At 42.9% G+C, this 14449-nt stretch overlaps 1 protein-coding gene across 1 annotated transcript in view; it reads right to left on the bottom strand.

The window, feature by feature from the left end:
- Positions 1–1570: 1570 nt before the first annotated feature.
- The window catches only part of chsy1 (chondroitin sulfate synthase 1), a 69256-nt gene continuing 56377 nt past the window's right edge, over positions 1571–14449 (bottom strand). The window contains exon 3 of the mRNA XM_056380838.1: positions 1571–4882. Coding sequence (XP_056236813.1) covers positions 3290–4882 — 1593 coding nt within the window. The 3' untranslated portion in view covers positions 1571–3289. The remainder of the gene's footprint in view (positions 4883–14449) is intronic.

Raw genomic sequence — 14449 nt, 5'->3', positions numbered from 1 at the left:
ATAGACCTTTTATTTCTTAACAGGGCTTTTGTTGCAGTGCTGCAATAAGCGTAGTATCTCATTTCTGGTTTCTGGCGTTACTATTGTTTACATACTATTCAGATCTCCTAGTCCCTTAATGTTAGCTGTTACCCCCTCCCTCTGTCCTGCTCTCTTCTCTTTGCCTCGTGTGTCTTATGTTTAGTTATTCCTCTGTTTCCTTTAGTTATAATGATACATGTAGTCAAAGTAGTTTTTTTGCCATAACGGAGGCGAGGCTCAGTGTATCGGAAGCGCGCCTCCTCTTCCCTGCAGCTTCGGAGCAGCCGGGAAACCAGAGAGACTCGGTAGACTGCTTGTAACAAGAGGTGTAGCCCTAAGCCACCGGTCGGCATCCATGCATGGTCCTGTCATGTGGCATTCACCTGACCGATGGTGGAAATATGATCACTAAGTCATTCAGGGACATTGGCCATTATAGAGCTGGCCCTGGTGTTGCGGTCTAGCCAAAAAGTGGAAGTGTGAAAGTTGTGTGCTTCAATCTACAAAACAGATATTACAAATAAGAGAATGTACATTCACATCTATCTACGTCTGTGTAGTGAAAGAATTGAAGCTGATCATCATCACGTTTAGCGATCTGGTGATCTAGACTCTGCTGACCCCTCTCCCCCTCCCCTGTCTGTCTTCACTGCTCCACAGCAGACAAAAAAGCAGAGTATTTACTTATCCCAGCATTGGCTTCAGAGGCACTGCTTTATTGTCCCTGCAGGGGCTTCCTGACAGTGGTGAGCAGGCCTCCCTCCACACACTCTCCCTGAGCTCAGACACAGGGATCACAGAGCACACACAACTTACAACCAGCTTCAAATCAGCTGCTTCACACTTTCCCTCAGAATTTACTCACAGCTACTGAGAGAGGAGATTATTGTTGTTGATATATTATTGTTGTTTTAATTGCACAATCTCAGTCTCAGGGGAGTGTTGAGCCTGTTGTGAAATGATTCTTTCCATGGAGGAGTTATGAACACCAGCACAGGAATGTCCCAGAGGCAAAGTGGGCAACTGCTCCAGGCCCCACACACTTTTAGAGGCTCTGATGACCCCTCATTCACTGTGTTACGACAGATGAATTGTAAATTTGTTTGTCAGAATGCACCAGTTAAGAAGCCAGTACACTCTATCTGCATATCTTCTGAAACCCCCTCCCCCCACACCTTTCCAGGCTGTCTCTGATCATGTGGATTAGGGTTACCCAGGTTATACTAGAAGTGGTTCATACTATGTGATGTCCGACCAGGTACCACGTATCTGCCCATCAGACAAGCAGCTCTGACATTGGCCCCTTAACCCAACCCTCAGGCACAACCAAAAACTACAATGATAAAAGATGATTAAAGATATGTTATATATTTTTGGAGTTAGGGGCGGAGTCAGGGTCTGGCAAGATGGTGACGGTGGAGCAGCTCACTCTGAGTTTCAAAACCGCTCTTCAGAAACCTGTGGGTGACATCACAGAGGCTACATCCATCTTTATTTACAGTATTTGGTTGGTTATAACTGAGGAAGTAACACCACAAAAGCAGCAGAGTTTGATACTTTTCCCCCCATTTTATTTCTTTTTTAAATAGAAAACATTGCCCAGTCGGGCAGAGTTGAAAGAAAAATATTACAAAAGTAAAAGAAAATTAAAAAAACAAACAAACTATGATGACGGCACAGTCACTGATCCTGTTGCATCAGTCTTAAAAACCAGCCATTCTTGTTGTAATGCTGAAAGAGGAGCATTAACCCGATGGAGTGCTACGATGTAGAGTACCTGCTGATAAGCAACACAGGTAGGAACAGGACAGTGATTCAGGCCTGCCATGAGAAAATGTTCCGCCCTCAAACCTGTAACAGAGGACCAGACAATGTGGGTTTCACATCACAGCTCAATGGGATTCAGCACTGAAGCCACACCTCTGTAGACTGGGACCAGCCACAACACTTTTTTTATTTCAACATAAAAGAAGGGACTTTATAGAAAGAGACAGCAATGTGTGACTTGAGCCGTCCAACCAGAGCGCTGCTCCCACTTCAACCCACTGGAATATAAAGGCCAGACTGGTTCCCGCTTCACCCATCAGAACCATCAGAAAGGCCTGGGATAGATACATAGAGCTTTTGTGTTTACTCTCCATTATACAGCCAGTTTCATGTTTGTACCTGCAAAACAACACTCAGCCACCTACACACACACGCACACGCGCACACACACACACACATACACGCACATACATGCGCGCACACACACACACACACACACACACACACACACACACACACACACACACACACACACACACACACACACACACACACACACACACACACACACACACACACACACACACACACACACACAGCAGGCAACATGATACCTAAAGCAGACTGTGCAAAACTCTTTGGTGATAATGAGTTTAAGAAAACATGAAAACTATCCCACAACTGACATGGTTATACAATCTTTCCAATATACATATTTAAACAGTCAGAGAGTAGAAAATGGAGCCTGCAAATTCAATAAATTAGACAGCAAAAGATGAATTGCAGATATCAAATCCAGCAGTTGGGTTCACAGAAATTAATAATAAAGAAAAATACAAAAACAGTAACAGTGTTATGTCTTATTACCAAAACCTTAAAAGCAAATGGAAAAGTAAAACCACTGTAAAATCAAAGGAAATCAAATGAAACGGCCCTTAGGAATCTCTCAGATAGCTATTATTGGAGTTTTCATTGATGAAGTGTTTCGAATCGAGTCTTTTTGTAAACATTCACAATCAAGAGTTGAGTTATGTTTCGAGCACTGCTGGTCTGAGAGCACATGGACACGTGTTCGTCTGTTTTATGCATACAAGACAAATGGAATAGTTAAGGGCCATGGCAGTGTACTTCACTGAGGTACACATGAATAATCCCTGCCTCCCCCTCTCCCACTGCCCTGACAGATAACATGGGACAGGCTGGAGGAGCCTCCGGACCCGGTATAAATCAGGCTCACACAAGAATATTGGTTAATATTCCTTCATCATCAATCAAAACATTTACAAGGGCACAGACTGTCTATGAATTGTTCATCGTGGCGTTTCTGTATATTTTCTTTAAAAAAAAAAAAAAAAAAAAAGACATGTTTTCAAGACATATCCATGTGAAGTCTTTCATTTCAGTAAAAAATAAATTAGGTAGTGAAAACACCACTAAGAGGAGGAAATGAGCACAGAGAGGGTTCAGGTTCAGTTTGTGACAGTCTGCAGCCCGGCCTCACTCACACTGTCCTAACTGAGCCGTTATTGCTGGCCAGTCTCCTGAAGCTGAGGTCGTTCTTCTCCAGCCAGAGCTCGGCCAGCTGCTGGGTGGAGCCGTGCGACGAGGCTTTGGAGCCCAGGCACATCTTATACTGCTTGGCCTCCAGGTTGGGATCACATATGACCGGGTGGTGGACGTGTACTATCCCTGTGTCTGTACTTCTGAACAACTTAATCCCTGACTGGACAAATTTATTGAAAAGGTCCACGTCCTCCAGTCCCCACCCCTGTATGGAGGTGTCGAAGCCTCCAGCCTGGACCAAGTCTCCCTTGTAGACACAAACAATCCCAAAGCCGTAGTTCCTCCACAGGCCCGTCTTGGAGGTGAAGACATAGTGGTTGTTGCTGGGGACCTTCCCAGCGTACACCACCTTAGGGTCATACTGGCTGAAGATGATGGGGAAGTAGGTTTGCTCACCGAGGGCGGTGTTGCTCCGACATCGCTTGAGGAAGTCGCTGGTGAAGAGCAGATCCACGTCACAGTAGAAGAGCAGCGAATCGTTGGAGAAATGCAAGGAGCCGACTTCCAGAGCCAGAGCCCTGGAGAAGGAGCCGGCGACGGGCTTTATCTCCATCTCGGCCCGGGGATACTTCATGTGATACTCCCTCATGAGCTCCACCTGCTTCACCCGCTCTGTGTTGTTGTCTGTGCTGAAGAGCAAGATCAGCAGCTTGACATTCTGGTTGGGGATCAGACACACTCGTTCAAAGTTGGCCATGAAACGCACAAAGATGTCATACCGTCCCGACAGAGGGACCAAGATGTTGACTTTCTTCTCCTTCGGTTCCCTCTGGTCCTGTCCAGAGGTGGCCAGCTTAAAGGGAACCAGCATCTTCAGGGAGTTGGACAGAAATGAGAGGGAGTCTGACTCTTTGTTAATATGGCTGGCCAGAGCTCTGGCATCCATCTCCTCCTCCTCTCTGAACTGGATCTGGCTGAAGGTCTGCTGCAGGTAGGCGTGCCTCCTCACAGGAACCGTCATGGTCTTTCCTTTGTGCTTCTTGTACAGCAGCAGCAGATCCAGCACATACTCTGCCCCGTATAAAGGATTCACCCTCCGGTAGCCGTACTGGATTTCTTTGAAATCAATGACGCGGCCCCGTGTCTTGGCATTGGCGTTGATCATCTCCATCACTTGCATGATGATGTCGTCCAGGGCTTGTCTCTGGGAGGAATCCATCCCACGGCGGGGTGGCTGACCATCATTTGATGAGAACAGGTACTTCCCTGTCAGGAACTCCCACTCCAGAACCTCCTCCCTCTGCCGTGGGTGGAAGCGCATGAATGAGGGCGGCATGCCGAGCTGGAGGTCGTCTCGGCTGGGTTCGGCCGCTCCGTAGCGTCCCATCTGGACGATCTCCCGGTGGAGCTCGATGGTTCTGTGGCGCAGGTCAGCGATCTTGCGGCTCAGCATGTAGCTGTGGAGGCGGTACTGGTAGGGAGGGTTCTTGTTAGGGTGGAGTGTGATGGCTCGATGGATCTTGCTGTTGTGGAGATCTCGTATGTAGCCCTTCTTGTTTGGCTCGTAGTTCTCATAGAAGAGCTGCTGCATCTGTGGAGACAGGAAAAGGATCTGTGTTAGAGCCACTGGAACACTGGATCTTCACTATTACACATTTATTTCAATCAAAATGCAAACTGTCACAGCCACCTGTGACAAATGAAGGTTCAGGGATGACCAGCAGAGCCATGATGCTGCAAGAACATGTGAAGTGAATAGTTTACTTCCATGAAACCATTTTGACCAGAGGTTCTTTAGAACATATGATATAAAATGGACTTCCTTTATTGGAATTTAGTTACAGTTAACTCCTCTTTTATAGCCCAAATCAAAAATTGGGATGCAGGTTATATCAGTGTAAGTGAGAAAATTTAATTATTGTCATGGTTACTATAATAAACCAATACTGTAATTAGTTCCGACAATAAGGAGCCTTGACTGCCACTTGAATCACGACTCTGAAGAGGGATTTTTGCCTCTTGGCCTGTCTCCCTCTTCCCTGCCTGTTTACAAGAGGGCGTGGGTGAGCTGCTCCACCACACACACACACACACACACACACACACACACACACACACACACACACACACACACACACACACACACACACACACACACACACACACACACACACACACACCAGACAGCAGCTCAGAGGAGAGGCCTTAGCAGAGAGAGTGAGACACACTGAAGCTGTATTTGCTCGCTATCCTTGAGTGCAACGAGCTAAAAACTTCAACTGTACGTAACAGTTGAGCCCATTTGTCTGAGAGTGAGTTGAATCGTTGTCGACTTTGAGGCTGAGATCAACCACTCCCTCCTGCTCTCTGAGTCTCTTCACCTCAGGAGGAGGAGGAGAAACATAAGAGGATGAATGATGACACAAGGCTGTTAGCCAGCTTATTGTAAAAGGCTCTCTTTAGTGTGGGATACAATGGCTTCAGGTAACCATTAATTAGTCCAATGGTGTGTAAAACTGTTCAATGGTTTTTGTCAATAAGGAGATAAAGTCTCCTATTAATGTGCTACATGTTAAAAAAAAAATAAAAAAAAAGGTTATTACAGACAAATTACAATTACAAATGATTTCTTTATTCTGAAAGATCTGTAAACATTGGTAGTAAAATATTCTTATGTATTAATATATCATTTATTTTCCTCTTCATATTTTTCAGATATCATTTATTATCTCTAATCAAAAATACTGTATATGCTGGTTTATGTGCATGTAAAGACACTTAACCAGTATCCTTCAGTGTTCTGCTGATGCAGGCTCCAGTTGAAGGGCCTCAGGGGTTATGCTGTACAACACGCACTGCACAGTCCACTGCTGACAACTAGTGAGTGAGTGAGTGTTTACTGCAGACCTGCTGGAGCTTTACAAACCTACTGTTCCTCAAATTGCAGGAGGCTAAAAGTGTGAACACTGGGACAGCTGTTTTGGAGCCGCTGGCAGGATCTCAGCCGTGGTCAAGAAGGCAGGGTTTGTGTTGTTGCCTTTCAGTGAAGGGAGCATCAGAACGGCTGCAGCGCCCAGAAAGTCTAATTTGAGAGGAAGGCTCTGGAATGCGGCCACAAGCCTGATCCCCGGGGGAAAGGCTGTACGGGGAATGAGACAGGACGTGCCTGAGAGCTATGGAAAATGATACCTGAAGCTGAATACGATCACAGGAACTGCCAGAGCAACTCTTTGCTTTTCCATGGCTTTAACCTGTGCTCCTCTGTACCTTAGAGAGGGCAGCCTGCCAATCAAAACACACTGTAAGCTTGTCATTAATGGAAGTCTTGAGCCAAGCGGTGCCTTCAGAGGTGAAGGGTCTGAAAACCAGGCCACTGCATGTTCAACAACTTATTAAAAATTCATGTAGTTTTCCTTCAAACAGAAAACAATACCTGCACTTTAATCTAACGATATTTATGCAGATACATTTTAACACTGCTGGTGTCATCTGTCTGTAAAGCTAATGGCTTTTTGTCTTTTTCATTAATGCTCCTCCTGGCTTCATTCAGGTGTAATAGCACATTGACACAAAGAGCTGCATATATTTGACACCTGATGTGCAACCGGAGCAGAGAGAAAGATAAACACAGGGGTGAGTTATAAATGTTGTGATTGCAGCTGCATCACTGATGCATTTAAAAAAAAAAAAAATTGCCATTGAAGCCTTAATTAATAAGCATTGTGAGTGAGGTGGGGACGCGCACCCCCACCTCTCATGGTGAATCCACTGATACATTTTCACATCAATTTCATTAGCTAACATTATTAGACAGCGAGTCCTGCTGCTGCCTGTTTTATCATATCCCACAGTGCACGGGCATCGATTGACAGGATAATAGGTTGGGACTTCAATTTCTTTTTGCTCACACGCTGTTTGTAAAGTGCTCTTCTGGATATAAAAATATTCATCCCTGCAGTTGTCATGAATAAAATCACTGAAGATATTTACTGTGGTTCTGCGAGAAAAAAAAAAAAAAAATACTGAAAATCTCAAGAACTTCGGTGTTGGGCACATTTCTCTCTCTGTCCATGTTTATCCTGCTGCTGCACCCTTTACCTTTATCTAATTGCATTTAATTCAGTTGCTGCCACTTCCCTGTATTTATTTCCTTTATGGGACAAACGTTGATCAGTTTGAGTGGTTTCCCTTCCATTCCCTCAGTGTTTTTCCAGGTAGCTCAGTTGATAGTGATGCTGGGGGGGAGCTGTGTGCCGGCTCAGACTGTATCCAGCAGGTTAACACCGGTGGTCATCAGCTGACAGCCAATCGCTCAGGATGTTTATGTCTCTCTCCTGCGGCTTCACCATCATTAGCCCGCTTCCTAATTATATGACCTCCACTTTTGTGGTCACCGTTGCAACTTACGACTCATTAGTACGATTTCTTCACAGTCATTAACCTCACAACATCAACTAAAATGGTTCTCAGACAAGGGGAAGACAAAGGTAAGTCACAAGTTACTGCTGGAAGTTGAAGCCTCGTGTGCTTCATTTCAAACTCGGCTGTTATGGAGATAACTCTGGGAAGATGATAAGCAGAGTGGCTGCTTATGCAACTCATTTTAAATAAGCTGTGTTAACACTTTATATTAGGCTTGGCTTGTGAAGCCTTGTACATTGAATCTTCAGATACTATGTATTTTTTAAGTTTGGTAATAACCCTATTACATAACCCATACCTTCAACCGAGTCAATACAAACACAATAATCAAAGCAAAGCAAGAGAAACAGTGTTATCAAACCAGTAACACATTCAATGACAGAGGACAAAGTTATCTGAAGTGAAGGGAGATGCCAAACCAATGAACACAGCCTGAGCCCACGCTGTGACTACACTGGGAAATGATACCATTATCCTGCAGGGCTTCACAACCTAAACAATCACACTGCTACACACCACAAGCAAATGCCTTGAAATTGAGTCTCTGCAGAGAATCACTCTTCAGTCTGGCAAAACTCAAGACAAGAGATCCTGAAAAACCAACACCAGAGACCAGCTTCATTTACTAATTAATACATATTAATACACAGGGAAGGTGATCTGTGACTGGGTGTGTGCTTCCTCCAACTGCAAATTTCAACTGGGAAAGTTTTTTCTTTTCTTTCTCACAACACCCTGTCTTTCTCAAAAACAGAGGGTGTTGTGAGTTGTACCATAAATAACTTTAAAAAGCTAACTAAAACAAAAGGCTGAAGGAGTGAAGCTCTGAAGACTTCATAACTCAGACGTCTCCAAATGTCATAAAGTTGTCATTATAGTGACAGACTCACGTCCCAGTGAATTCACTCACTCACTTATTATACAACACGCTTGTATAATGTCTTTGTTGGCTCTGGGGGCATTTGTCAAGTCTGACAAAATAACCCCTGATGATGTCATAGTGATGTCATCAGGGTTATATCAGCTTGGACTTTAGGGATATAAATTAACAACAGAAAGCTCACGACATTTGAAAGGCAAGGACATTTACTGGACAGAGTTGCCTGATGAAAAGAGTTGCATTATGGGAAATACAGTGATTAAAGAATAAAAGTCAAGATATCTCAAGTTCAGCACTAAATTGCTGGAATACAAAATTTGTGGTTAAACATTTACTGAGTCTATGTATATTCTCATTGTGTTTCTTTGTCTGCAAAAAAAAAAAAACTGAATGTCAAAAGTCAACAGTTATCCATCATTACAACAGACCATGTTCATATGTGTGTGTTTGGATGTAAATATATGCGATGCTGGGAGGCTTGTTGCAGCAACGACAGCAAGAGTAGGCAGAGGAAGTGAAGCCTGAGGCTCAGTCAGAGCAGTAGGTGAGACAGCATGGCTGCCACTCTGGCTGGGTTTAATCTGCAGGACAATAGGCAGTGCCTGCCTCCGAGAGGGCCATGCAAATCTAATTGGAGACAGCATTATACTGCTGTAATTGGACCTTCTGTAAACGAGGGCGCTCTGTCCAAACTAATTTCTCAACTCCGGGAAAAGCTTCTTACACATAAGACAGCTCAACAATAGGTCTGGTATTGATCTGTGTGATGGGATGTGGTCGTACCAACAACAGCGTCATGACACCAGATGACTTCATCAATATTAGCCATCTAACCTGCCGACTGCTGGTGAGTGACTGCACAGGCCACAGACAGCTGCTGATTTTTAGACCAGTGGTCAGTAACTGGTGCCAACAGTTACTCACAGAATCACTTCCTCTTTAGCGATTTTGCCGACAAAATAAGAGCATGAGAAAGTTTTTTTTTTTTTTTCTTTTTGCAGCAATGCTTTATTCCAAGCAATTGTGAGCTTTAATTCTGAAAAGTTCGGACAAGAATTTCCAAAGGTTCTGTTGTTGACAGACCTCTGAAATAGTGGACATGCGATGTGTGATATGTATAATATATGAGTGTGGTCCACAGCACCACATGTGAACAGTAAATTCCAGTTGCATTTTATCAATCAATTTCTTTAATTAGCCTTTGATTATTTTCTGGCTGCCATCTAATGGATTAGAAAAAAATTGGCCCGAGGCCAAACGTACTTGCCGACCCCTGATTTAGACTGTCGAGCTGAGATCTACACCGGGCCGAGCGTGTTTCATCAGAGGTCTAATTCAGATCTGACTGATTCCCATCAACTCCCATCATTATTTTTAGTGACACTTTGACAAACGGTTCATGTTAAAGTTGAACTGACTCCAGTCATTGCAAACTGAATGTTGAAACACGTTCTGGCGATCCGGTCACTGTTCTGTGGTATGGAAGAGCTCGCAAGAGCAAACAACCAATTGTGTGGCCTGGTCAGCCACCCCTCTCGTCCTGTTGGTCATCCCGTAGGCCTGTGTGTCTCCTCCAACTCCGTCGACAGGGTTAACATCACCGGGGCCAGAGCTTCTGATATGGGGTGCTGGCATCACACAGGGAGAAACAGGGAACCGAGGCACACTCCACCACCAGCTTTAGCAAAACTATAATCCATGTCAGCACCAATAATCACAAAAAAGACCTACCCAGGATGCTCTCTGGCTCCCCTTTTGTGGGTTTGCTTCCTTCTCCTATACATATGAATGATGTGCTTGGGTTTGTCTCTTGTATGTTTAAGTGGTGTGTTTTCTTTCCAGGTCTTCATGGTGGACATGAGGTTGCGTGGCTGTTTGGCAGCCCCTGGAAGTTGCTAAACCTCCTCCTAGATCATATTGTTCAGTAATGTTTATAGTCTTTAATGTTGTCATTAAAGACATCATCTACCGCATGTCTGTCCATCCTGGAGGAACGATGCCTCCTCACTTCTTCTTCCTGAGGTTTCCTCCATGTTTGTTTTCCTGTTCTTACCGTTTTTTTTTTTTTTTTTTTGGGGGGGGTTATTCCTTATGCAATATGAGGGTCTAAGGACGGAGGCTGTCGTGTGCTGTACAGATTATAAAGCCCCTTTAGACACATTTGTAATTTGTGATATCGGGCTATATAGATAAAATTTGACTTGACCTTGTGCTAAAACAAACCAAGGGGCTGCGTTGGTGGAGAGTGGGTGGGGATGTGTTGTTTCATGTGCTGGTGAGACACAGAGTTATGATCCTGAAACTGCACATCTGCACATTGATTGGCCAACGCAGCGCCGTTATATCGTGTTGCAGCACTTCTCCCATTCAAGTGAATGAGCAGGGCTGCGTTATTACTCGCACAGCTAATCTCTGAGTGAGCACGGCTGACGAGGTGTCCAGTGGGCGACGTGAGGAAGTTAAAGGTTCACCTTTGTGTAAATGTGTTCTGACATGTATGAGCATCAACCACTCGTGGTTTTGATTGTGACACACATGTTCTTCTTTTCTCAAGAATTACAAACAAAATGAAGATGATTGAATGATTTTTTTTTCCATTGTGGTCCTCTAGTTAAAGATGACTTAAGTGTTAACAATGTGAAAATTTACAAGTGCTGATAAACTATAAATCTTTGTAATTTAGGAGTGTTTGAGATTTCCATGGGAGTGAAATAAATGAGTGAGAATAAAGAGTCATGGTTTGTACATTCCTGCTGATTCTCTGTAAAGCCTCATGTAAAAGCTGTTGTTCTGAAACTATGCGGCTTTAGCACAAACCAATAACAGACTTTATTTACTTTATAACTGTTCCAGCTGTTATTTCATGTTCTGTTTGTGTTCAACTACAAAATGTAATGTATGTTTCTGTCTGAATTATTCCCAGTAACATTCAGTGACACAAACAATAGCAAACAATAGATTCTGTGGGTCTGGGCTTACATAAGTATCTGTGAGATGTGCAGAAAGCTTTAGCTGTTCAAGAATTCAGTTCAAACCATAGACAAACACTCAGGGTCAGGTTAGTTTGAACAGGCTTGAAAACTATAATGCCCATTAAACATATAAAACCAATGGCAAGAGGAGAGATTCAGTAGAGATGAGTCTGTGTCAGCACACAAAGTGAAGATATACTAGGTACTGGACTACAAACTGCTAAAACTGACTTTCTACTAACAACACTATCTTCCCTTTTCCTGCATAGAGAAATATGAATTTTGTGCAAACACTATTTTCTAACTTTCCTAATTTGTAACTTGCATGACGCCAATTTGGTGGCGCTGTATTGTAATCAGCACAGTGCACCTGGAAAGGAATGCCAAAACTGCAGAAGAAGAAGAAAAGAGACTTTCCTTAAGGATATTAGTAATAATTCATATTGCTAATGAGATGCAAGTAAATCTGTCAGGTCTGACAGTTGTTCACAACCAGTGATGCAGAGGATCAGAGTCAGAGCAAGGACGAGGGTGTTCAGCTGCTAAGTCATTAGATGAATGCTAAAGCAAAGCCGAAGTTTACTGATTCATCTACCTGATGTTAAACGACCTCTTGACCTGGAATAATTAAAGTTTGTGTATTTCAGATATTATTAAAGACAATAAACACAGAAAAAAACATGTCACAATGACAAAAAAAAAAAAAAAAGATCAAAAACCGTCATTTGGTGAGGTTTGTTGTACAGCAGAAAGAAACATTTGTTTCATTCTAGTTTGATCTGTTGATTATTTTTTTCAGTCATTTAATTTAGTCTTTAAATGTCATGATGTCAAATGCACAGGCTGACATTATTATTATCCTTTTGGAAATTCATCACGATTCACTAGAACTCCTCGTGTGTGTACATGATCAGGATGGCACCACCTCTGCCTCATGATGGACAGGAAATACCCTGTTTTGTCAGTTTGACACATATAATAAAAACCGATACTAAATGATAAAACAAAATAAACACACTAACAGATGCTTATCTTTTCAAACCACTTTCCCAGAACACAGCAGCAGTGTGAGCAGCCTGTGTATTGTGCAGAAATGCCCACAGGGATGTGATGCAAGCACTAACATGTTCCTGTCAGTTCACTGCAGCACGACCAGCGGTGTCGACTTATGCAAATCACAATCACAAAATTATGCAACTCTGTTGCTTTATACTGTGAACTGCATCCATCTACCCATCCATTCCTGTGCTGCTTTTTCTATTCAAGGTTTCTGCTGCTGCTGGTGACCACTGTCGGCCTGCTGACCAGCAGCCTAATGAAACAGAAAAGAATTACATCTTAATACAAAGTAGCTTAAACTCAAAGAGGGAAACATTCATCATTTCATGTCAGATTATAAAATCTGTGACAGTTGAGTTAACTGTTGATTTCCTTTACTCCACAGTCATGTTGGATTACTGCTAGTTTTGATGATTCAACACACTGGCAGAGATCCCCAGTTCAGAGACCAGCTGTAGAAATCCAGACCAGGACACTGAGTAACTCTCTCCCCTCCTCCAGCAACTCCACTGTTTCCACAACACCAAACCTCTGGGCCTGTGTTTATCAAGCTGCTAAATTTTAGCACAGAAAGTCAAGGATTATGACTTTTAGCAAAAACTCCAGCTTTCACACTAACGAAGGACTTTTAAGTCTGAAATTGTTGTAACATAATTAAAATAATTTCTTTAGAATTCCTTTATAAATGTATTACACCACCATCTTAAGGCGGTAGCATCCAAAAATGTTGTACATTGAGACATTTACACCATAAAAGACTATTTGCTGTGTCAGTTAATGTGACTGCCCTGATTTCAGATGTATGAGGACTGACGGGGACTTTACCAGATACTGAGTCAGCACAGAGACTGTTATAGAGACTCAGTGTCTTTTTCAAAATGTTAAAGCATAAGACTGGCAGACCCAAACCAACAATAAATATAACCTATTAAAAAGTATTATGTGTGTATCCAAAGCCTCATACATCGTATTCCTCTGTGCTGCAGACATTACTGTCCAAAAACTGTCAAAACACAAACAGCCCATACACGTATCTTCATTACCTCAACAAACGCTTTCTTTCCTCCTGTTCGGTTAATGTTTATTAAAACTACAGTGATCACCTGTTTAGTTTAGGGAATTTGGAAAATGTAATTTCCATGTGATGAATCCGGTCAGACTTTATGTACTGCCCATCACAATAAGAAGATAACCTTGATAAGTGCTATTATCACTGGACATGAGCTCTTATTACTCCAGCAGTGATAAAGGGGAAATATGAACTGTGGTTTGTGTGTCCACTGAGAGGCGGACAGAACTGGGTGACAGGGAGCAGAAAAGGCCCTTTGTTCCCCACAGCCGGTCCCTGAGTCCAGATGTCTTCTTCAGCTCAGGCTCCCAGGGAGGGATGGGGGATATGCATCATAACTTATTGAGGTTACATAACTCAATCACAGAATAGAGTTAAGGCCACAAGAAAAGAAATGTTTTCTTAAGATTCTCACAGTTCTTGGAAAATATTAAAACAACTAGAATTCTGACAATAAAATCTGGACTCTATTAAAACTGTGAGGTAAAATCTTAGATTTGAGAAATTATATTTTTCTCAGATTCTTAATTTCTCCCAGACTTGACTTCAGGTCAGAGAAAACTGCCTCGATTAACCAAGAGAGATCTGGCTTTTCAGCACCTCCCCAGTTCAACGGAAGTGAATGTAATTCTGTGTGTGGTGCTCACAGCATTAAACACATTACATCTGAAAAACTAAGAGGCAACAAGTCTTTTACTACTTTTTCACACTTTAAAATAAAAACAGTTTCTCATGACATCTGTTGAAAGACATTCT

This window comes from Seriola aureovittata, chromosome 1 (genome assembly GCF_021018895.1).
Source record: "Seriola aureovittata isolate HTS-2021-v1 ecotype China chromosome 1, ASM2101889v1, whole genome shotgun sequence".
Lineage (NCBI taxonomy): Eukaryota > Metazoa > Chordata > Actinopteri > Carangiformes > Carangidae > Seriola > Seriola aureovittata.
Note: the sequence above shows the minus strand (reverse complement) of the source record. Positions and strands in the feature narration are given on the sequence as shown.